Source organism: Phyllobates terribilis, unplaced genomic scaffold (assembly GCF_046119375.1).
Source record: "Phyllobates terribilis strain yellow unplaced genomic scaffold, ASM4611937v1 Scaffold_9__5_contigs__length_417890890, whole genome shotgun sequence".
NCBI lineage: Eukaryota > Metazoa > Chordata > Amphibia > Anura > Dendrobatidae > Phyllobates > Phyllobates terribilis.
In genome coordinates this window covers 346,283,397-346,309,116 of record NW_027362769.1, presented here as the reverse complement: position 1 = coordinate 346,309,116, position 25,720 = coordinate 346,283,397, and the positions used below count along the sequence as shown (strand labels likewise).

Genomic DNA, 25,720 nt, shown 5'->3' with positions numbered 1-25,720 from the left:
AGACCCGAACTGAAAAGAAAAAAATTCTCTCTCTCTCTTGGCTCGCTATCTTGGCTTTTTCTCTCGTCTCTCTCTCGGCTCTCTCTCTGTCCTTTCTCGGCTCTCTCTCATCTGTCTCTCGGCTCTCTCTTGGTTCTCTTTTGGCTCTCTTTCGGCGCTCTCTCTCTGCTCTCTCCTCGACTTTGTCTCCTCAAACGAACCCCAGGACTACAAACACTGCCATGGATTTGCATGGAAAGTCCATGTTCAACGTTTAGCCCCGAACAATAACTGTCTGGAACGAACGCCGAACATTTCGGGTTCGCTCATCTGTAAGTACTAGTCATACAGTCCCAATCCGTTCCTCGCACACATACCTTACGCACCTGCTCACCTTCTTACATGTGAACAGCCCGGAGGATCTTTTAGGTTGAGTAGCAGTAGTGCCGTTTGAGTGCAACTATTGATCACGTTGGGTAGCGAGTTGTGGCACATTGGGCAGCTGTGCCTTCAGCATGAAACCTTATTAATACACATGCCCTAGTATATTATGTATCTTTATAAATCCCATGTTATACCTGTGCTTCATCTTACACCATCATTCTTCTCTCCTTAGTATTGTAAAGGTGGATTTTTTCAGTATCACCTACCGGCAGCTAGAGAAACTGGTAAGACATATTTGCTTCTGATGCCATGAGAGCGAGAAGATTAATCTGATATACTGTATATTTCAATAAAATCTAGAACATCATTATTTTGTAACACATTTTCATGCAGTTTTGGGGCCACATATGGCAATATAGGTACCAAACACAACGCTGATCACCTGCAATGTTGGAGATTGGGTTGCTGTTTAAGACCGAATTCACATGAGAAATGTGTCTGAGAAATATGGACCATGCTCGGATCACACGAAAGACAATATGTTTTGTAATCCAAGCAGGTTGGACCTATAAAACCGGCCTAAAATAAAAATTAATCACTTTCTGGAAAATATTGGTTCTCTCTTGGTCCTTTAGGTGGCTGATGAAATGAGCATTACTATGGAGAACGTGAAGGGATCAGAGCATGAAGAGCCCCATATTACCCATGCTATTGGGGAGACGTTATTTGAGCTCTACATCACCCTCAATGAACTGAGGCGCTTCAGGGATTACTTGCCGTTAAAGTAAGTGAACCTCAGATCCGCATGTTCATTTAACAGGTACAGGTGACATTCTGAGATCAGTTTTCTATCACTGATATATTTATTATCTGTCTAGCAGTATAGAAAAATCCTAAAATATTTTAGTTTTCACACTGGTCACTAGAGCGCACACTGGTCACTAGAGCGCACACTGGTCACTAGAGCGCACACTGGTCACTAGAGCGCACACTGGTCACTAGAGGACACACTGAACGCTAGAGGGCACACTGGACACTAGAGGGCACACTGGAAATTAGAGGGCACAATGGTCGCTAGAGGGCACAATGGTCGCTAGAGGGCACACTGGACACTAGAAGGCACACTGGACACTAGAGGGCACACTGAAAATTAGAGGGCACACTGGTCGCTAGAGGGCACACTGGTCGCTAGAGGGCACACTGGTCGCTAGAGGGCACACTGAATGCTAGAGGACACACTGAACGCTAGAGGGCACACTGGACACTAGAAGGCACACTGGTCGCTAGAGGGCACACTGGTCGCTAGAGGGCACACTGGTCGCTAGAGGGCACACTGGTCACTAGAGCGCACACTGGTCACTAGAGCGCACACTGGTCACTAGAGGACACACTGAACGCTAGAGGGCACACTGGACACTAGAGGGCACACTGGAAATTAGAGGGCACAATGGTCGCTAGAGGGCACAATGGTCGCTAGAGGGCACACTGGACACTAGAAGGCACACTGGACACTAGAGGGCACACTGGAAATTAGAGGGCACACTGGTCGCTAGAGGGCACACTGGTCTCTAGAGGGCACACTGGTCGCTAGAGGGCACACTGAACGCTAGAGGGCACACTGGACACTAGAAGGCACACTGGACACTAGAGGGCACACTGGTCGCTAGAGGGCACACTGGTCGCTAGAGGGCACACTGGTCACTAGAGCACACACTGGACACTAGAAGGCACACTGGACACTAGAGGGCACACTGGTCGCTATAGGGCACACTGGATGCTAGAGGGCACACTGGACACTAGAGGGCGGCACACTGGTCGCTAGAAGACACACTGGACGCTAGAGGGCACACTGGTCGCTAGAGGGCACACTGGACATTAGAGGGCACACTGGACGCTAGAGGGCACACTGCACACTAGAAGGCACACTGGACACTAGAGGGCACACTGGAAATTAGAGGGCACACTGGTCACTAGAGGGCATACTGGACACTAGAGGGCACACTGGTCGCTAGAGGGCACACTGGTCACTAGAGCACACACTGGACACTAGAGGGCACACTGGACACTAGAGGGCACACTGGACGCTAGAGGGCACACTGGACACTAGAGGGCGGCACACTGGACGCTAGAAGGCACACTGGACGCTAGAGGGCACACTGGACATTAGAGGGCACATTGGACGCTAGAGGGCACACTGGACGCTAGAGGGCACACTGGACACTAGAGGGCACACTGGACACTAGAGCACACACTGGACACTAGAAGGCACACTGGACGCTAGAAGGCACACTGGACACTAGAGGGCACACTGGACACTAGAGGACACACTGGACACTAGGGGGCACACTGGACACTAGAGGGCACACTGAACGCTAGAGGGCACACTGAAGGCTAGAGGGCACACTGAAGGCTAGAGGGCACACTGGACGCTAGAGAGCACACTGGACGCTAGAGGGCACACTGGACGCTAGAGGGCACACTGGTCACTAGAAGGCACACTGGACATTAGAGGGCACACTGGTCACTAGAGGGCACACTGGTCGCTAGAGGGCACACTGGTCACTAGAGCACACACTGGACACTAGAAGGCACACTGGTCGCTATAGGGCACACTGGACGCTAGAGGGCACACTGGACGCTAGAGGGCGGCACACTGGTTGCTAGAAGGCACACTGGACGCTAGAGGGCACACTGGACATTAGAGGGCACACTGGACGCTAGAGGGCACACTGGACATTAGAAGGCACACTGGACGCTAGACGGCACACTGGACACTAGAGGGCACACTGGACACTAGAAGGCACACTGGACACTAGAAGGCACACTGGACACTAGAGGGCAAACTGGACGCTAGAGGGCACACTGGATGCTAGAGGGCACACTGGACACTAGAGGGCACACTGGAAATTAGAGGGCACACTGGACGCTAGAGGGCATACTGGACGCTAGAGGGCACACTGGACGCTAGAGGGCACACTGGACGCTAGAGGGCACACTGGTCACTAGAGGGCACACTGGACTTCTAGAGGGCACACTGGACTTCTAGAGGGCACACTGGACTTCTAGAGGGCACACTGGACACTTGAAGGCACACTGGTCGCTATAGGGCACACTGGACGCTATAGGGCACACTGGACGCTAGAGGGCACACTGGACGCTAGAGGGCGGCACACTGGTCGCTAGAGGGCACACTGGACATTAGAGGGCACACTGGACGCTAGAGGGCACACGGGACGCTAGTGGGCACACTGGACGCTAGTGGGCACACTGGACACTAGAGGGCACACTGGACACTAGAGGGCACACTGGACACTAGAGGGCACACTGGACGCTAGAGGGCACACTGAACACTAGAAGTCACACTGGACACTAGAGCACACACTGGATACTAGAGCACACACTGGACACTAGAAGGCACACTGGACACTAGAGGGCACACTGGACACTAGAGAGCACACTGGACGCTAGAGGGCACACTGGTCGCTAGAGGGCACACTGGTCACTAGAGCACACACTGGACACTAGAAGGCACACTGGACACTAGAGGGCACACTGGACACTTGAGGGCACACTGGTCGCTAGAGGGCACACTGGACTTCTAGAGGGCACACTGGTCGCTAGAGGGCACACTGGACATTACAGGGCACACTGGACATTAGAGGGTGCACTGGTCGCTAGAGGGAGCACTGGACACTAGAGGGCGCACTGGACACTTGAGGGCACACTGGTCGCTAAAGGTCACACTGGTCGCTAGAGGGCACACTGGACTTCTAGAGGGCACACTGGACTTCTAGAGGGCACACTGGTCGCTAGAGGGCACACTGGACTTCTAGAGGGCACACTGGTCGCTAGAGGGCACACTGGTCGCTAGAGGGCACACTGGACATTAGAGGGCGCACTGGACATTAGAGGGCACACTGGTCGCTAGAGGGCACACTGGACATTAGAGGGCGCACTGGACACTAGAGGGCGCACTGGACACTAGAGGGCGCACTGGACACTTGAGGGCACACTGGTCGCTAAAGGTCACACTGGTCGCTAGAGGGCACACTGGACATTAGAGGGCACACTGGACTTCTAGAGGGCACACTGGACTTCTAGAGGGCACACTGGACATTAGTGGGCGCACTGAACATTAGAGGGCGCACTGGTCGCTAGAGGGCACACTGGACACTAGAGGGCACACTGGACTTCTAGAGGGCACACTGGTCACTAGAGGGCACACTAGTCGCTAGAGGGCACACTGGACTTCTAGAGGGCACACTGGTCGCTAGAGGGCACACTGGTCGCTAGAGGGCACACTGGACATTAGAGGGCGCACTGGACATTAGAGGGCACACTGGTCGCTAGAGGGCACACTGAACACTAGAGGGCACACTGAACACTAGAGGGCACACTGGAGGCTAGAGGGCACACTGGACATTAGAGGGCACACTGGACATTAGAGGGCGCACTGGTCGCTAGGGGCCGCACTGGACACTACAGGGCGCACTGGACACTTGAGGTCACACTGGTCGCTAAAGGTCACACTGGTCGCTAGAGGGCACACTGGACACTAGAGGGCACACTGGACTTCTAGAGGGCGCACTGGTCGCTAGAGGGCACACTGGTCGCTAGAGGGCACACTGGACACTTGAGGGCAAACTGGACACTTGAGGGCACACTGGTCGCTAGAGGGCACACTGGACTTCTAGAGGGCACACTGGTCGCTAGAGGGCACACTGGACATTAGAGGGTGCACTGGACATTAGACGGCACACTGGAGGCTAGAGGGCACACTGGAGGCTAGAGGGCACACTGGAAATTAGAGGGCACACTGGACATTAGAGGGCACACTGGTCGCTAGAGGGCGCACTGGACATTAGAGGCTGCACTGGACATTAGAGGGCACACTGGACGCTAGAGGGCACACTGGTCGCTAGAGGGCACACTGAACACTAGAGGGCACACTGGAGGCTAGAGGACACACTGGAAATTAGAGGACACACTGGAAATTAGAGGGCACACTGGTCGCTAGAGGGCACACTGGTCGCTAGAGGGCACACTGGACATTAGAGGGCACACTGGACATTAGAGGGCACACTGGACATTAGAGGGCGCACTGGTCGCTAGGGGCCGCACTGGACACTAGAGGGCGCACTGGACACTTGAGGGCACACTGGTCGCTAGAGGTCACACTGGTCGCTAGAGGGCACACTGGACACTAGAGGGCACACTGGACTTCTAGAGGGCACACTGGACTTCTAGAGGGCACACTGGACTTCTAGAGGGCACACTGGATATTAGAGGGCGCACTGGTCGCTAGAGGGCACACTGGTCGCTAGAGGGCACACTGGTCGCTAGAGGGCACACTGGACACTTGAGAGCACACTGGACACTTGAGGGCACACTGGACACTTGAGGGCACACTGGTCGCTAGAGGGCACACTGGACATTAGAGGGTGCACTGGACATTAGAGGGCACACTGGTCGCTAGAGGGCACACTGGAGGCTAGAGGGCACACTGGACATTAGAGGGCACACTGGACATTAGAGGGCACACTGGTCGCTAGAGGCTGCACTGGACATTAGAGGCTGCACTGGACATTAGAGGGCACACTGGACGCTAGAGGGCACACTGGACGCTAGAGGGCACACTGGTCGCTAGAGGGCACACTGAACACTAGAGGGTGCACTGGACATTAGAGGGCACACTGGTCGCTAGAGGGCACACTGGTCGCTAGAGGGCACACTGGAAATTAGAGGGCACACTGGACATTAGAGGGCACACTGGTCGCTAGAGGGCGCACTGGACATTAGAGGCTGCACTGGACATTAGAGGGCACACTGGACGCTAGAGGGCACACTGGACGCTAGAGGGCACACTGGACGCTAGAGGGCACACTGAACACTAGAGGGCACACTGGAGGCTAGAGGACACACTGGAAATTAGAGGGCACACTGGACATTAGAGGGCACACTGGTCGCTAGAGGGCACACTGGTCACTAGAGGGCACACTGGTCACTAGAGGGCACACTGGTCACTAGCGGGCACACTGGACACTTGAGGGCACATTGGACACTTGAGGGCACACTGGTCACTAGAGGGCACACTGGACTTCTAGAAGGCACACTGGTCACTAGAGGGCACACTGGTTGCTAGAGGGCACACTGGACATTAGAGGGTCCACTGGACATTAGAGGGCACACTGGTCGCTAGAGGGCACACTGGACATTAGAGGGCGCACTGGACACTTGAGGGCACACTGGTCGCTAAAGGTCACACTGGTCGCTAGAGGGAACACTGGACACTAGAGGGCACACTGGACTTCTAGAGGGCACACTGGATATTAGAGGGCGCACTGGTCGCTAGAGGGCACACTGAACACTAGAGGGCACACTGGAGGCTAGAGGGCACACTGGACATTAGAGGGCACACTGGACATTAGAGGGCACACTGGACATTAGAGGGCGCACTGGTCGCTAGGGGCCGCACTGGACACTACAGGGCGCACTGGACACTTGAGGTCACACTGGTCGCTAAAGGTCACACTGGTCGCTAGAGGGCACACTGGACACTAGAGGGCACACTGGACTTCTAGAGGGCGCACTGGTCGCTAGAGGGCACACTGGTCGCTAGAGGGCACACTGGACACTTGAGGGCACACTGGACACTTGAGGGCACACTGGTCACTAGAGGGCACACTGGTCGCTAGAGGGCACACTGGACTTCTAGAGGGCACACTGGTCGCTAGAGGGCACACTGGTCGCTAGAGGGCACACTGGACATTAGAGGGTGCACTGGACATTAGACGGCACACTGGTCGCTAGAGGGCACACTGGAGGCTAGAGGGCACACTGGAAATTAGAGGGCACACTGGACATTAGAGGGCACACTGGTCGCTAGAGGGCGCACTGGACATTAGAGGCTGCACTGGACATTAGAGGGCACACTGGACGCTAGAGGGCACACTGGTCGCTAGAGGGCACACTGAACACTAGAGGGCACACTGGAGGCTAGAGGACACACTGGAAATTAGAGGACACACTGGAAATTAGAGGGCACACTGGACATTAGAGGGCACACTGGTCGCTAGAGGGCACACTGGACATTAGAGGGCACACTGGACATTAGAGGGCACACTGGACATTAGAGGGCACACTGGTCGCTAGGGGCCGCACTGGACACTAGAGGGCGCACTGGACACTTGAGGGCACACTGGTCACTAGAGGTCACACTGGTCGCTAGAGGGCACACTGGACACTAGAGGGCACACTGGACTTCTAGAGGGCACACTGGACTTCTAGAGGGCACACTGGATATTAGAGGGCGCACTGGTCGCTAGCGGGCACACTGGTCGCTAGAGGGCACACTGGACACTTGAGGGCACACTGGACACTTGAGGGCACACTGGACACTTGAGGGCACACTGGTCGCTAGAGGGCACACTGGACATTAGAGGGCACACTGGTCGCTAGAGGGCACACTGGAGGCTAGAGGGCACACTGGAGGCTAGAGGGCACACTGGAGGCTAGAGGGCACACTGGAAATTAGAGGGCACACTGGACATTAGAGGGCACACTGGTCGCTAGAGGGCGCACTGGACATTAGAGGCTGCACTGGACATTAGAGGGCACACTGGACGCTAGAGGGCACACTGGTCGCTAGAGGGCACACTGGTCGCTAGAGGGCACACTGAACACTAGAGGGTGCACTGGACATTAGAGGGCACACTGGTCGCTAGAGGGCACACTGGTCGCTAGAGGGCACACTGGACATTAGAGGGCGCACTGGACATTAGAGGGCGCACTGGACACTTGAGGGCACACTGGTCGCTAAAGGTCACACTGGTCGCTACAGGGCACACTGGACATTAGAGGGCACACTGGACTTCTAGAGGGCACACTGGACATTAGTGGGCGCACTGAACATTAGAGGGCGCACTGGTCGCTAGAGGGCACACTGGACACTTGAGGACACACTGGACACTAGAGGGCACACTGGACTTCTAGAGGGCACACTGGTCACTAGAGGGCACACTGGTCGCTAGAGGGCACACTGGACTTCTAGAGGGCACACTGGACTTCTAGAGGGCACACTGGTCGCTAGAGGGCACACTGGTCGCTAGAGGGCACACTGGACATTAGAGGGCGCACTGGACATTAGAGGGCACACTGGTCGCTAGAGGGCACACTGAACACTAGAGGGCACACTGAACACTAGATGGCACACTGGAGGCTAGAGGGCACACTGGACATTAGAGGGCACGCTGGACATTAGAGGGCACACTGGACATTAGAGGGCACATTGGACATTAGAGGGCGCACTGGTCGCTAGGGGCCGCACTGGACACTACAGGGCGCACTGGACACTTGAGGTCACACTGGTCGCTAAAGGTCACACTGGTCGCTAGAGGGCACACTGGACTTCTAGAGGGCGCACTGGTCGCTAGAGGGCACACTGGTCGCTAGAGGGCACACTGGTCGCTTGAGGGCACACTGGACACTTGAGGGCACACTGGTCGCTAGAGGGCACACTGGTCGCTAGAGGGCACACTGGTCGCTAGAGGGCACACTGGACTTCTAGAGGGCACACTGGTCGCTAGAGGGCACACTGGTCGCTAGAGGGCACACTGGACATTAGAGGGTGCACTGGACATTAGACGGCACACTGGTCGCTAGAGGGCACACTGGAGGCTAGAGGGCACACTGGAAATTAGAGGGCACACTGGACATTAGAGGGCACACTGGTCGCTAGAGGGCGCACTGGACATTAGAGGCTGCACTGGACATTAGAGGGCACACTGGACGCTAGAGGGCACACTGGTCGCTAGAGGGCACACTGAACACTAGAGGGCACACTGGAGGCTAGAGGACACACTGGAAATTAGAGGACACACTGGAAATTAGAGGGCACACTGGACATTAGAGGGCACACTGGTCGCTAGAGGGCACACTGGACATTAGAGGGCACACTGGACATTAGAGGGCACACTGGACATTAGAGGGCGCACTGGTCGCTAGCGGCCGCACTGGACACTTGAGGGCGCACTGGACACTTGAGGGCACACTGGTCGCTAGAGGTCACACTGGTCGCTAGAGGGCACACTGGACACTAGAGGGCACACTGGACTTCTAGAGGGCACACTGGATATTAGAGGGCGCACTGGTCGCTAGAGGGCACACTGGTCGCTAGAGGGCACACTGGTCGCTAGAGGGCACACTGGACACTTGAGGGCACACTGGACACTTGAGGGCACACTGGTCGCTAGAGGGCACACTGGACATTAGAGGGTGCACTGGACATTAGAGGGCACACTGGTCGCTAGAGGGCACACTGGAGGCTAGAGGGCACACTGGAGGCTAGAGGGCACACTGGAAATTAGAGGGCACACTGGACATTAGAGGGCACACTGGTCGCTAGAGGGCGCACTGGACATTAGAGGCTGCACTGGACGCTAGAGGGCACACTGGACGCTAGAGGGCACACTGGTCGCTAGAGGGCACACTGAACACTAGAGGGTGCACTGGACATTAGAGGGCACACTGGTCGCTAGAGGGCACACTGGTCGCTAGAGGGCACACTGGAAATTAGAGGGCACACTGGACATTAGAGGGCACACTGGTCGCTAGAGGGCGCACTGGACATTAGAGGCTGCACTGGACATTAGCGGGCACACTGGACGCTAGAGGGCACACTGGACGCTAGAGGGCACACTGGTCGCTAGAGGGCACACTGAACACTAGAGGGCACACTGGAGGCTAGAGGACACACTGGAAATTAGAGGGCACACTGGACATTAGAGGGCACACTGGTCGCTAGAGGGCACACTGGACATTAGAGGGTGCACTGGACATTAGAGGGCACACTGGTCACTAGAGGGCACACTGGTCACTAGCGGGCACACTGGTCACTAGCGGGCACACTGGACACTTGAGGGCACATTGGACACTTGAGGGCACACTGGTCACTAGAGGGCACACTGGTCGCTAGAGGGCTCACTGGACATTAGAGGGTCCACTGGACATTAGAGGGCACACTGGTCGCTAGAGGGCACACTGGTCGCTAGAGGGCACACTGGACATTAGAGGGCGCACTGGACACTTGAGGGCACACTGGTCGCTAAAGGTCACACTGGTCGCTAGAGGGAACACTGGACACTAGAGGGCACACTGGACTTCTAGAGGGCACACTGGATATTAGAGGGCGCACTGGTCGCTAGAGGGCACACTGGACACTTGAGGGCACACTGGACACTTGAGGGCACACTGGACACTTGAGGGCACACTGGTCGCTAGAGGGCACACTGGACACTTGAGGGCACACTGGACACTTGAGGGCACACTGGTCGCTAGAGGGCACACTGGTCGCTAGAGGGCACACTGGACTTCTAGAGGGCACACTGGTCGCTAGAGGGCGCACTGGTCGCTAGAGGGCACACTGGTCGCTAGAGGGCACACTGGTCTTCTAGAGGGCACACTGGACTTCTAGAGGGCACACTGGACATTAAAGGGCGCACTGGACATTAGAGGGCTCACTGGTCGCTAGAGGGCGCATTGGACACTTGAGGGCACACTGGACGCTAGAGGGCATACTGGACTTCTAGAGGGCACACTGGACTTCTAGAGGGCACACTGGACTTCTAGAAGGCACGCTGGTCGCTAGAGGGCACGCTGGTCGCTAGAGGGCACGCTGGACGCTAGAGGGCACGCTGTATACTAGAGGGCACGCTGGACTTCTAGAGGGCACGCTGGTCACCAGATGGCACGCTGGACACTAGAGGGCACGCTGGACGCTAGAGGGCACACTGAACGCTAAAGGGCACTGTGGTCATTAGAGGGCACGCTGGACACTAGAGGGCACACTGGACACTAGAGCACACACAAAAAGCTGACACATCCTATTTTCTGCAGCTTACTTTCGCATCTGCCTTGTCACTCCCTGACATTGACCGAGAAAGTATACATGTGTTTTCGGTCAGTAGATACCTGTGACAATGGCCTATCTCCTGGATCAACTAAGGGGGAGAGTCGGAAGGCCTCCATCCTCGTTAGATGTTAGCCGGTCCCATAAAAATGGCGGGCTTGGCTAACTCTTTTCCAATGTGTAAGAAGGCCTTAGAGTGAATCCGTCACCAGGTTTTTGTTATCCCATCTGAGAGCAGCATGAGGTAGGGGCAGAGACCCTGATTCCAGCAATGTATAACTTACTAGGCTGCGTGCCGCAGTTTTGATAAAAGCAAAGCTTTATCTGCTGCAGATCTCTGAATGCTGAGCTCTGTATAACCCCGCCCACACCACTGATTGGCTGCTTTCTGTATACACTGTGAATAGGCTGAAAGCTGCCAATCAGTTGTGAAAGAGGGGTTATACAGAGTTCATGAATATGAAGGACTAAAGCAGGTTTACTACTACTCTAGTGATTAAAGGAGTGGTCCAAAACTAAAATTTATTTTAATTCTAAATCTAACTAACTATTTAATGTTATAAATCAGTGATTTCATTAAAACTACAACAAGCGGTCAAGTAAGTGACACATCGCTGGAATCAGGGTCTCTGTCTCTACATTGTGGTGCCCTCAGATAAGGAGGCAAAAATCTGGCGACAGATTTCCTTAAAGTCTTTGGACACTTTTCTGTTCGTTAAAGGGTCACTTCTAAAAAATCAAGTTATCCGCTACCCATAGGATAGGAAATAACTTGCTTATTACTGGGGATCAGACCTCTTGGAGGACCCCCAGCTACCCCGAGTTTGAGATCAGCAGACCCCTCCTATATGGAGCAGTGGTGCACATGTTCAACGTCTGCTCTATTCATTGATTATGGGACTGCCAATTACGGTGCTCGGCTATTTTCAGCACACCCATCGACAATGAATGAAGCGGAGTCCAAACAGGCGCCACTCCGCCCCATTCAGGACGGCAGAGCTCCGATCTTGAGTTTCCAGTATCCCTGTGGGTCCCAGTGGTCGGGCCCTCAGCGATCAGCAAGTTATCATTTATCCTGCCATAAATTTGCACAACTAGAATACTTTCTACTTGGTAAATATTAGTTCAAGTCATAGTATCCAGGTATAACCACGACCTTTGTTTCCACAGAGACAATAAATCACTGGCTTTGACAGGATTTCATGAGCTGTTTAAAGTGTCCATTCACACATGGCTGCAAACCGTGCATGAAAAGACCTGCGAGAGGATACAGCGAGCTGTGGATGTAGACAAGGTAATATGTAGCATACAGTCATATGAAAAAGTTTGGGCACCCCTATTAATCTTAAGCTTAATGTTCTATAAAAATTGGTGTTTTTGCAACAGCTATTTCAGTTTGATATATGTAATAACTGTTGGACACAGTAATGTTTCTACCTTGAAATGAGGTTTATTGTACTAACAGAAAATGTGCAATCTGCATTCAAACAAAATTTGACAGGTGCATAAGTATGGGCACCTCACCAGAAAAGTGACATTAATAGTTAGTAGATCCTCCTTTTGCAAAAATAACAGCCTCTAGTCGCTTCCTGTAGCTTTTAATGAGTTCCTGGATCCTGGATGAAGGTATTTTTGACCATTCCTCTTTACAAAACAATTCCAGTTCCTGTAAGTTTGATGGTCCCCGAGCATGGACAGCCCTCTTCAAATGATCCCACAGATGTTCAATGATATTTAGGTCTGGGGACTGGGATGGCCATTCCAGAACATTGTAGTTGTTCCTCTGCATGAATGTCTGAGTAGATTTGGAGCGGTGTTTTGGATCATTGTATTGCTGAAAGATCCATCCACTTTGTAACTTCATATTTATCACTGATTCTTGAACACTATTGTCAAGAATCTGCTGATACTGAGTGGAATCCATGCGTCCCTCAACTTTAACAAGATTCCCAGTGCCAGCATTGACCACACAGCCCCAAAGCATGATGGAACCTCCACCAAATTTTACTGTGGGTAGCAAGTGTTTTTCTTGGAATGCTGTGTTTTTTTGCCACCTTGCATAACGCCTTTTTGTATGACCAAATAACTCAATCTTGATTTCATCAGTCCACAGGACCTTCTTCCAAAAAGAAATTGGCTTCTCCAAATGTGCTTTTGCACACCTCAGCCGACTCTGTTTGTGGCGTGCTTGCAGAAACGGCTTCTTTCGCATCACTCTCCCATACAGCTTCTCCTTGTGCAAAGTGCGTTGTATAGTTGACCGATGCACAGTGACACCATCTGCAGCAAGTTGATGCTGCAGCTCTCTGGAGGTGGTCTGAGGATTGTCCTTGACTGATCTCACCATTCTTCTTCTCTGCCTTTCTGATGTTTTTCTTGGCCTGCCACTTCTGGCCTTAACAAGAACCTCACAGTGGAAACTGACAGGTTAAATCTCTGAGACAGCTTTTTGCATCCTTCCCCTGAACAACTATGTTGAATAATCTTTGTTTTCAGATCATTTGACAGTTGTTTTGAGGAGCACATGATGCCACTCTTCAGAGGAGATTCAAACAGGAGAACAACTTGCAAGTGGCCACTTTAAGTAGCTTTTCTCATGATTGCATACACCTGGCTATAAAGTTCAAAGCTCCATGAGGTTACAAAACCAAAAAAAGTGCTTTAGTAAGTCAGTAAAAAGTAGGTAGGAGTATTTAAAACAAGAAAATGATAAGGGTGCCCATACTTATGCACCTGTCAAATTTTGTTTGAATGCAGATTGCACATTTTCTGTTAGTACAATAAACCTCATTTCAAGGCAGAAACATTACTGTGTCCAACAGTTATTACATATATCAAACTGAAATAGCTGTTGCAAAAACACCAATTTTTATAAAACATTAAGCTTAAGATTAATAGGGGTGCCCAAACTTTTTCATATGACTGTATATTACTAGTACTCCATTCATACAGGGGACTTTGGATCGGAGGGAGCCTCAGTGGTCAGACCCCAAGTGATCATACATTTATCAGCTATCATGTGGATACATGATAACTGTATTTAATAGCAGATAGGAAGATGGAGGGAAGGGGATATGCAGCTGCAGTATCTCTTCAGTATATATGTGTATAGAGAGTCACAAATGATGGGCCGTCATTGTCTTTTTAGTTGTAGATCACACTCTCTTTTTTAATTTTTATTTTGTAGAAATATCATTGATATCACATCAGTTGCACACAGGTACTATGGTGGTTTTGTACAGTTTTGGCCAAAAGCTTTGAGACTGACACAAATTTTGGTATTCACAAAGTTTGCTGCTTCAGTTTTTATAGCGGCAATTTGCATGAACTCTAGATTGTTATAAAGAGTGATCACATGAATTGCAAAAAATTACAAAGTCATTCCTTGCCATAAAAATTAACCCAATCACAAAAAAAATTTTCATTGAATTTCAGCCCTACCATAAAATTTCCTGCTTATATAATTTCATTGATCTTCTTATTAGCTCAGGAGAAAGTATCAACGAGGACAAGGCAGCTGATATCACTCCGTCATGCTGATTGAATTATAAGAGCTGACTGGTTGCTTTTAAAAGTGAACTGGTACTTGAAATAATCCATGGTTACCGCTAAGGAAACATGCGCAGTCATCATTGCTCTACATCAAATGGGCTTTGCAGATGAGGACTTTGCTGCTGGTAAGATTGCCCCTAAATCAACCGTTTATTGCAGCATCAAGAACTTCAAAGAGAGAGGTTCAGTTGCTGTGAAGAAGATTTCCGGGTGCCCAAGAAAGTCCAGCAAGTGCTAGGACTGTCTCCTAAAGAGGATTTAGCTATGAGATCAGTTCAACACCACTGCAGAGCTTGATCAGGAATGGCAGCAGGCACAAATAGGGAGGTGAAGGCTTTTAGTGGCTTGCGTGGTGTCAACAAGGGCAGCAAAGAAGACACTCCTCTCCAAAAAAACCTGACATACTGCATGAATCACATGGATTGGACTGCAGAGGACTGGGGTAAAATTATTTTCTCTGATGAAGCTCCCTTTCGACTGTTCGGGACATCTAGAAGATTGGTTTGCCGGAGAAGAACTAGTGAGCACTACCATAAGTCCTGTCTTATTCCAACAGTACAGCATCCTGAGATCATTTATGTGTGGGGTTTCATTTTATCCATGAAAGGGGCTCACTCACAATTTTGCCTAAGAATACTGCCATGAATAAAGAATGGGATCTAATCATCTTCCAAGATCAATTTCTCCCAATGATCCAGGAACCATTTGGTGATGAAGAAGACTTATTCCAGCATCTCACAACACAAAAATGATAACTAAGAGGCACGGTGAACAAAACATTGAAATTATTGGTCCATGGCTAGAAAAATTCCCTTGAGAACCTGTGGTCAATCCTCAAAAAGTAGGTTGACAAGCAAAAACACAGAAATTGTGCTAAACAAAAAACACTGATTAGGCAAGAATGGGCTGTCATCAGTCAGGATTTGGTCCTGGAGCCGATATCCAGCTGCCAGAGGGTGAAGGGCAGAAGTCTTGTAAAATAAGGGACAACACTGTAAATATTGAGTCTTTACGTAAACTTCATGTATTTGTCAATAAAAGTGTAAAAACGTCTGAAATGTTTCTAATTGTACTTCAGTAACATAGAAACATCCGACTAAAGATCTCAGAACATGAAAAAAACAAATATTGTCAGTCTCAAAACTTTTGGAAACGACTGCATGTTCCTTGAGCATACGTCACATCTTGCTTTTAGCTGTTTGAATATTTTTGATATTCCATCACTAATCTGGTGCAGTGTATAAGATTATAAGTTTTAGAATCTGCAAATTCCTTATGATCTCGGTGCCCCCTGGGATGTGGCACTTTTATTTAAAAAATTGAAAAAAAAAATGAAGTTAAAAATAAGCCTAAAGGAAAACTGAGAAAATGAAGACCCAGCAGAAACCCAGCAATATATCCTTTGATGACAGAACTCTGCGCTCTGAGGCTTTGAAACTAGAAATCTAGAAGCGGCGCACCTACCTGGATCAGTGGTCATTAAATCTTCGGGTACTCCTGGGTGACAGTGGTTAGTGCTGTTATCTTGCAGCGTTTGGATCCTGCTTTTGAATTTGACCACTTTTGTATGTACTCTGCGTATTTGAGGTTTCGTATTGTTCCTCTACTTTTCTCCTACCTTCCAAAAATATACTGATAGGTTAACTGGCTCCCTATGATATGCTTCCCTTACATGCGTCTATAGTAAGGAATTCAGAATATGAGATCCAGTGGAGATTGGGATTGATAAAAGCACTATGGAATATGTTGCTGCTATATAACCAACAAAAATAGATTTTTCTCTGTATTTTTGGAAAGTTACTAGTTTATAATTTTTTTGATATACTAAAAGAAATAGTTTTGCCATTTAATTTTTTTTTTTTACCTAACACCCCCACCAGCAGATGGTATGGTCCAAGGCATATGCCCCGACAGTTTTTTTTCATGAGACCAGCCCTTCCTATAAAGGCATATGGACCTCAAAAAGGGTGTTCAATGGATAAGACCATTTTATGTTAGGTGGGGTTGGCTGGAAAGTGTTAGCCTGTTGGTCAATCACACAACACTGGCCCATGAGTTGTGGGCTGCTAATAAAAGCAGCAGAGGTAACAAGGCTTTAATAAATGGTAGCTGGTGTTGTTGTTATATTGGGATTGTACCATATATGTGCCATCCTGAACACATTATCAAGCTGATAGTAGCAACATGATTATTTAGAGGGACCAATAATTAGTTTTATTTGTTTTGCATTAGTTGTAGGTGGTTAGTATTGTAAGAACATGATCTGCCTTGTAATATAACTAGTTGTCTGCCTCAGACATGGAAAAGTAGTAACCCAAATACAAATCTATTAGTCCATTACACCAAATTCACTTTGGAGCAGACGCCATATATCAGACTCTATATAAAAATCTTCACCAAAGATTTGATACTTACTACATAGATACTGTAACAGAACTGGGCTTACTACATAGATACGGTAACAAGATCAAGCTTACTACATTGATATCGTAACAGAAGAAAGCTCACTTCATAGATATGTAAAGAAACCAATCTTACTACATGGATACGGAACAGAACTAAACTTACTACATAGCTACAGTAGCAGTGGAAAGCTTACTTCATTGATACCATAACAGACCCAAGCTTACTACATATATACGTAACATTACCAAGTTTACTATATAGATACGCAACAGAACCAAGCTCACTTCATAGATATGTAACAAAACCAAGCTTACTACACGGATATGGAACTAAATTTACTACATATACCGTAACAGAAGAACGCTTATTACATTGATACTGTAACAGAACCAAGGTTACTACATAGATACGTAACAGAACCAAGCTTACTACATGGATATGGAACTAAATTTACTACATATACCGTAACAGAGGAACGCTTATTACATTAAGTAACAGAACCAAGGTTACTACATAGATACGTAACAGAACCAAGCTTACTTCCTGGATATGCAATAGAACCAAGCTTACAATATAGATACTGTAACAGAACTGAGGTAGATTCATAGATATAGTAACAGAAAAGTGTACCACATAGGGTAACCGAACAGTGCGTACTACAAGATAAAGTAACAGAACAAATCTTATTACACAGATACAGTAACATAACAAAACTTACTACATAAATACTGTATTGAAACCAAGTTTACTACATAGACACAAGAACAGAACCACGTTTACTACATGGATACTGCAACAGAACTGAGCTTACTACATAGATATGGGAACAGACCCATATTTTGGAAAAAAAGTGAGTTTTGTTGTAAATGGTATATGAAAGTTACGTAGTAAGACCCCTCTGCACACAACCTGCTATAACAACATTTAGAAACTTTATTTTCACCCAAAAATATAGAATCAAAAATACTCAATAAATAAAGTATTCATAGAGTTCAATGGTCGACAAATCCCAGCCTAAAGCAGTTATTTATAGGATTTCACTGACTCTACCATGTATAAATTAGGCTTCTGTTGTTTTCACCCTCCCCGGGCTCATCATGTGAACGTCCATGCACAGTTTGCATACTTACGACCACATCTCAACTTCTTTTGAAAACCTTGAGATGCAGAAGAGGATGCGGTTGGCACGGTATTTGCCGGGTATGCAAACTACATATGAAGCTGTCCTGATACGAGCGCGGGGAGTGTGAAAACAACAAAATCCTAACCATGACATATCGGGCAGGGGGCAGGGATGTTTCTCACTGGGCCCAACAAACTCAGGGGCCCCATAGTAGCTATGCTGTTATTGGGGGTACAAATGGAAGCAGAAGGGTCCCGATAATTAGTATGGGGTCCATCTGGGTTCTATTATGTGTTACTTTTTAGAATGGAGAAAAAGAAAGTCTTAGCTATCTGTTCTCCAGCTTATTTGCACATCATGTATTTGTTGTGGTTTACTTGTTATTTCTCAGCTTTTTTGTATATTCTCTTGTTTGCACAGCTCGAGTACGTGGACTCTCTTTCTAAGCACAGCAGCTCCGCGGTGGACGTCACTATGTGCTTCTCACAAATCAGAGAGTTCTGGGCACAGCTCGCCTGGCCGGACTCCTCCGAGGCCTTTGCCTTTTTAACTCAGCTTTCTGATGTGAGTTGGGGAACCCGATGTACACGGGCTCAGAGGTCGTCATTTAATTATAGTGGTTACTTGAAGGGACACTGGCCACAGAACGAGTAGTACCCATAAAATACAAAGAAAATGTTAATATTCCTGAAAAAGAAAAAAAATCAAAATGGAAAATTCCATGCATAATTTTTTTTAATACCAGATTTGGCTACAAAATTTGCACTGAAGTTTTTCAGAAGTTTTTGTGGTTTCCAGCAGATTTTCTATGGAAATTTTTCTACAGCAATTCCGTTCCCTAAAAAAACTAAAATTAAAAAATACTGACAAAATGCCAGTTCTGAAAATAAATTTACTCTCTAGTTAGTAATTCCTCGTGGAAATCTGATTTACCATATAGATTTTGCAAGTTTATTACTAGAATTATGTTCAACTGATAATATATATGTAATTGTGGGTTTTCTGTTTTAGGATATGTGCAAAGCAGCAATATATTATTCAGAAGCAATTAAACGTAAAGTTGATAAAAGTCATCAGTCGGCAGGACAAACTATTGTTACAGAGCAGGTAAGAGAATGGTCAAGTTAAAGGGATCTGTCACCGGATTTTTGCCACCTAATCTGAGCATAGTATAATGTTGAAACAGAAACCCTGATTCCAGCTATGTGTCACTTACTGATCTGCTTGCTGTAGTTTCAATACAATCACAGGTTTATCAGCAGGAGATTATCACTAGAATATTAGTAAACCTGCTGCCAGGTAGTCCTCCATATTCTTGAGCTCTGTATAACTCCGCCCCATCAGTGACTGGCAGCATTCTGGATACACAATGCAACCAATCAGTGGTGTGGGCAGGGTAATACAGAGCTCAGCATTCAGAGAACTGCTAGATCTGCAGCAGAGAAAACTGTGATTTTATCAAAAGTGCAGCAAGCAGCCCAGTAAGTGATATATCACCGGAATCAGGGTCTCCGTCCCCACATCATGCTGCTCTCAGATATGGTAGCAAAACCTGGTGACAGATTCCCTTTAAGCATTCCACGTTAGGTATTATATTGGTTTTCTACTTTGAACAATCCCTTTTTGGAAGGTTCACATGAAGAAAAACTGATCACAGTTTGTTCTGCTTTTGGAACCCATAGTAATCAAATATTATCTGTGGGGGGGGGGGGACTTGTACCATGTGTTGAACTTGCCAGCAGCACCACTGCAAATGTGGGATTGCACTGCTCTGCACTGCTGTCCTTGTATGGCATAGAAGTCCTAGGTCCTCCAAAGCTAAAGACATTCTATGTATCCCCTAATTTGGTATTTTAAATTCGTATAACCTCTTTTAAAAGTCCTACAATAATCATCCACAGAACCCAGTATTGTCAAACCCTCTTCTTAGTGAGGTCCCCTTTAAGACATATTGATCATAGGGCTTGATGCTGCTGGAAGCCTCTGCAATCAGCAGTGATCACAATCACTGGAATCAAAGGTAGTCTGCTGATGTCAGTCTGAATCCATGGATTTTTCTGATTTCAATCAGATCACTGTGATTTTTAAAGGGTTATTTACACTGAAAAAAAACACACATGGGGAGGGGGGTCCTAGCAGATGGACCCCCAGTAATCAGAAAGTTAACCCCTATCCCATGGATAGAGGATAACTTGTATTTTTTGGACTAACCCTTTAAGAGCCATCCACAAATCAGATCAAAATCCAATATTTCTGTATTTACTTGCTCCCTGCTCAGTCCTTTGCTGTTTATTGCAGTTCCCATGTGCTGTAGTGGTGAGTGATCTTTTCAGGGGTTTTCTCTTTTTCTCTTCTGGTTACACTTCCTGGGGTTCTTGCAGAGGTTCTCACCTGTTCTGGACTCGGCACCAACCGCGTCAACAGATGCCAGTTGTCCGGCGACAGTGGGCCTGGGAAGGCCTCTGCCAAAGTCCCCCTTCCATTTACTGGGAGCTGGGTGAAGAGTATTAAAGGCCCTGAAGGGCTCGCCTAGCTGGGCAGCTTGTGCCAAGTGTATCTATGGCTGCACCTTTGCTGGTTTGGTGCCAGTCTTGCTGGGTCCCTCTGCACAGCGCATAACAATATGTGAACATGACTATAGTCCATAATTGAAATGTGCTCTATCCGTTAAAAGTAAAATAGACAAAACAAGTATGAGAATTTCAGTGTGGTGAAAGGGGCCTTCCATGGATCCCAAATATGGCACCTATAGAAATAGAGATACATCAAGCGGGCACCATATGGCGACACACAGAGCTCAATGGGACATGTGCTTAATCTCTTAGCTAATCAGGGATAATTCTGAGCAGAGAACCCCATCTTTTATCTTTAAAAAGTCACTACCTAGGGGGAACTTTAACCAAAGTCTGATTACCGATTTTCTTCTCCAGCTTTGTATTATCCTGAATAACATTGAGCATGTGCGCAAGTTTATGGGAAACGTCCTGAAAGATCTAGATTGGAAATCCGTGGAGACAGCAGTGGAGCAAACAAGTGGAAGTGATGGGAAGCAGCAGGTGCAGAAAGCACTGAGCACCCAGCTCCAGAACATCGATATGGACATGCAGAGAGAGGCCAAGAACATGATCTCACATCTAACAGAAAAGGTAACGTCACTACTGTATAGAAATCACATTCTGTAATAGCTCCAGAGGAGGCCTCCCTTCTACAATGGGGCTTTCTACAAGCCTGGGGCCACATAAAAGTATGAATCCAGGAGCCGTAACTGTGCAGCTGTAAACAGGTGCTCAGATCGCAACAGCGCAGAGAATGAAGACTCAGTAGTAACCTAACCAACAGATATTTATTTGATTAACACAGATATATGTGGTGTCTACAGACAATATCAAAGAGTAGAGCCAACAATGGAAATGCAGTGAAGTATTATACAATGAGAATACAGCAATTCAGCTATACTGGGTAGTAACACAATTCTATTCGAGCACTATTGTTCTATTGTTACAAGTGAACGACGATTATCGAAAGGGGTGCCTTGGACCTAATACCTTGACCAGAAGTGCGTCGCAGTACTATTTGGCCCGTCTCTGTCGTCACTCTCTCTCTTCTCTTAGACAATACGAATCGTTGTACAGGCTCTAACTGGAGTCTACAATACTAAGTCCCTTACAGTGGGTACGGAAAGTATTCAGACCTCTTTACATTTTTCACTCTTTGCTTCATTGCAGCCATTTGGTAAATTCTAAAAAGTTCATTTTTTCTCATTAAAGTACACTCTTCACCCCATCTTGACTGAAAAAAAACAGAAATTTTTTTGCAAATTTATCAAAAAAGTAAAACTGAATTATCACATGGATTGGTCATAAGTATTCAGACACTCATATTTAAGTCACATGCTGTCCATTTCCTTGTGATCCTCCTTGAGACGGTTCTACTCCTTCATTGGAGTCCAGCTTTGCTCAGATACTCATATTTAAGCCACATGCTGTCCATTTCCTTGTGATCCTCCTTGAGATGGTTCTACTCCTTCATTGGAGTCCAGCTTTGCTCAGATACTCATATTTAAGTCACATGCTGTCCATTTCCTTGTGATCCTCCTTGAGATGGTTCTACTCCTTCATTGGAGTCCAGCTTTGCTCAGATACTCATATTTAAGTCACATGCTGTCCATTTCCTTGTGATCCTCCTTGAGATCGTTCTACTCCTTCATTGGAGTCCAGCTGTGTTTAATTAAACTGATAGGACTTGATTTGGAAAGGCACACACCGTCTATATAAGACCTCACAACTCACAGTGCATGTCAGACCAAATGAGAACCATGAGCTCAAAGGAACTGCCCAAGGAGCTCAGAGACAGAATTGTGGCAAGGCACAGATCTGGCCAAGGTTACAAAAGAATTTCTGCATTACTCAAGGTTTCTAAGAGCACAGTGGCCTCTATAATCCTTAAATGGAAGATGTTTGGGACCACCAGAAGTCCTCCTAGACATGGCCGTCCAGCCAAACTGAGCAATCGTGGGAGAAGAGCCTTGGTGAGAGAGGTAAAGAGGAACCCCAAAATCACTGTGACTGAGCTCCAGAGATGCAGTAGGGAGATGGGAGAAAGTTCCAAAAAAACAACTATTACAGCAGCCCTCTACCTGTCGGGCCTTTATGGCAGAGTGGCCCGATGGAAGCCTCTCCTCAGTGGAAGACATATGAAAGCCTGCATAGAGTTTGCTCAAAAACACATGAAGGATTCCCAGACTATGAGAAATAAGATTCTCTGGTCTGATGAGACCAAGATAGATTTTTTTGGTGATAATTATAAGCGGTATGTGTGGAGAAAACCAGGCACTGCTCATCACCTGCCCAATATATTCCCAACAGTGAAACATGGTGGTGGCAGCATCATGCTATGGGGGTGTTTTTCACCTGCAGGGACAGGACGACTGGTTGCAATTAAAGGAAACATGAATGCGGCCAAGTACAGAGATATCCTGGATGAAAACCTCTTCTAGAGTGCTCTGTACCTCAAACTTTACCGAAGGTTCACCTTCCAACAAGACAATGACCCTAAGCACACAGCTAAAATAACGAAGGAGTGGCTTCAGAACAACTCTGTGACCATTCTTGACTGGCCCAGCCAGAGCCCTGACCTAAACCCAATTGAGTATCTCTGGAGAGACCTGAAAATTGCTGTCCACCAACGTTCACCATCCAACCTGACGGAACTGGAGAGGATCTGCAAGGAAGAATGGCAAAGGATCCCCAAATCCAGGTGTGAAAGACTTGTTGCATTGTTATGACCATGTGATATTTCAGTTTTTCTTTTTTAATAAATTTGCAAAAATTTCTACATTTCTGTTTTTTTTTCAATCAAGATGGGGTGCAGAGTGTACTTTAATGAGAAAAAAAATGAACTTTTTAGAATTTACCAAATGGCTGCAATGAAACAAAGAGTGAAACATTTAAAGGAGTCTGAATACTTTCCGTACCCACTGTATCAATCAATCAGTCAGTTTTCAAACCTATTGTGCTCCCCTCTGTAGTCCCCTGAAGCACAGCCCTAGTCCCCTTTGTACCGTACGTCCACACCAGAAGTTACAGCTCACACGGACATCCCTCTCCTGCAGCCTAGTCATCTCCCTCTGCCCTGGCTCTACGTACTCTGCTCGGGTCTGGTTACTCGGTTCTTCACTCAGATCTGGTTACTCTGTTCTGGTCACTTGGATCTGGTTACTCTGCCCTGGTCACAAAGAATGGTGGCAATAAGCCAACCTCGCTTCACCGCACGTCTGTGCTGCTACAGGTCCAGGCGCCAACTCTTTCCCTTCTCTGCCCTCTGGGCCTTTTTTAATTAATAACTGCGCCACATCTGTCACCTGACCTGGTGTCTCCTCCAATCTCTTCCCCTCAGGAACCATGTAATTTACCCTACAGTTAAAGTGGATGCAGTCCTTGCTACCTTCTCTTGTCCTACATTTGACTAGCACATGGTGGTGCCTACTTGCCGACACTCTGTTAGGCCTGAAACTGTGGAAATCTCTCATTTTGTTACGGATCCGGGTGGTGGAACCTCTGTGCTGCGGTGCAAGCAGGGGCCAGAGGGGTGTGACTAAGTATCAACTCTGTCCGACCAAGGTCGCAGGGCGGCTCAGTCGACTCCGTGAATCAGGGAGGAACTGAGCAGAGGGACCAGGTGCCACTCTGGGACCGACCTTGTATGAGAGCAGGTGACTCCCACGGGTCAGAAGGCAGGAACTGACCGGTACAGCGGATGAGCTTCGGCTGGCAGGCTGACGGGTGGTCCGGGTAGACAAGCAGGCTGATTAGGCAGATAGTCAGGCGAGTGTTCCGGGTAGACAAGCTGGCGGCACAACAGGTAGCTGGCTGGTGCTTTAAGGTAAGCGGGCTGGCAGGTACGGCAGGTAACAGGCAGGAGCTTCCAGGTAAGCGGGCTGGCAAGCACGGCAGGTAACAGGCGGGTGCTTCCAGGTAAGCGGGCAGGCAGGCACGGCAGGTAACAGGCAGGTGCTTCCAGGTAAGCGGGCTGGCAGGCAGGTGCTTCCAGGTAAGCTGGCGGGCAGAGCCCATAGACAGACTGGCGGACTGGACTGTAGACAGACTGTCGGGCAGAAGAGAAGTCAGGCTAGCGGACTGAGCAGAAGATCAGACTGGCAAACAGGACTGACTTGCAGAGGACCTGCTGAAGCAAAGTAAGAATCACAAAGCAACAACCTTGCATGGGCACCTCCATATTGGAGGAGGTGCCTCTTATAGGGAAAGCCCTCCGGTGATTGGCCGGGGACTCTTTAGGACGACGTGCGCGGCCCCTTTAAGAGGGAGGGAGCGCGTGCGCGCGCGCCCTAAGCACAGAGCCAGGGAAGCTGTGTGCACCAGCAGCAGCAGGGAGGCCAGAGGACCGCGGCGGTAAGGGGGACGTCATCTCTGCCTGGCAGGGGGCGGAGATGCCGATGCTACACATTTGTTCATTTCCTTACACAGCAACACTTGTGGCTTGTGATTGGGCCAGGATGACCAAACATAATGCAAGCAAATAAACGCCTATGGGGAGATCTGGATTTTGCCTTTGTAGTTTTTGCTGTATTTTCGGTCTGAGTGCTATCCCTGAAAAAACGAACAGCACTCATAAAATTGTTATTTAATAGGACTGTTCAGATGACTTTTTTTTTCACACAAACCGAATGTCCTCATGAAAAAAATTGCGGCATGCACTAGTCTCTTCCATATTTTGTGCGCCAAAAAAATTGGATCCCATACGGATCAACCGTATACATCGGATACATTGGAATTTTTTTACCATAGAAAACTATATTTGGTCTTGTAAATTTTAATATCTGCTGATGAATAAAAATGGATGTAATACGGATG

At 48.3% G+C, this 25,720-nt stretch overlaps 1 protein-coding gene across 2 annotated transcripts in view; it reads left to right on the top strand.

Annotated features, from left to right (window-relative positions):
- BAIAP3 (BAI1 associated protein 3) overlaps positions 1-25,720 on the top strand; it is a 395,244-nt gene that overhangs the window by 338,312 nt on the left and 31,212 nt on the right. For both annotated transcript variants that reach the window (XM_073648093.1, XM_073648091.1), the window contains 6 exons: positions 596-647; positions 999-1,147; positions 12,440-12,563; positions 18,771-18,914; positions 19,362-19,457; positions 21,281-21,496. In XM_073648093.1, the coding sequence (XP_073504194.1) occupies positions 596-647; positions 999-1,147; positions 12,440-12,563; positions 18,771-18,914; positions 19,362-19,457; positions 21,281-21,496 (781 nt within the window). The remainder of the gene's footprint in view (positions 1-595; positions 648-998; positions 1,148-12,439; positions 12,564-18,770; positions 18,915-19,361; positions 19,458-21,280; positions 21,497-25,720) is intronic.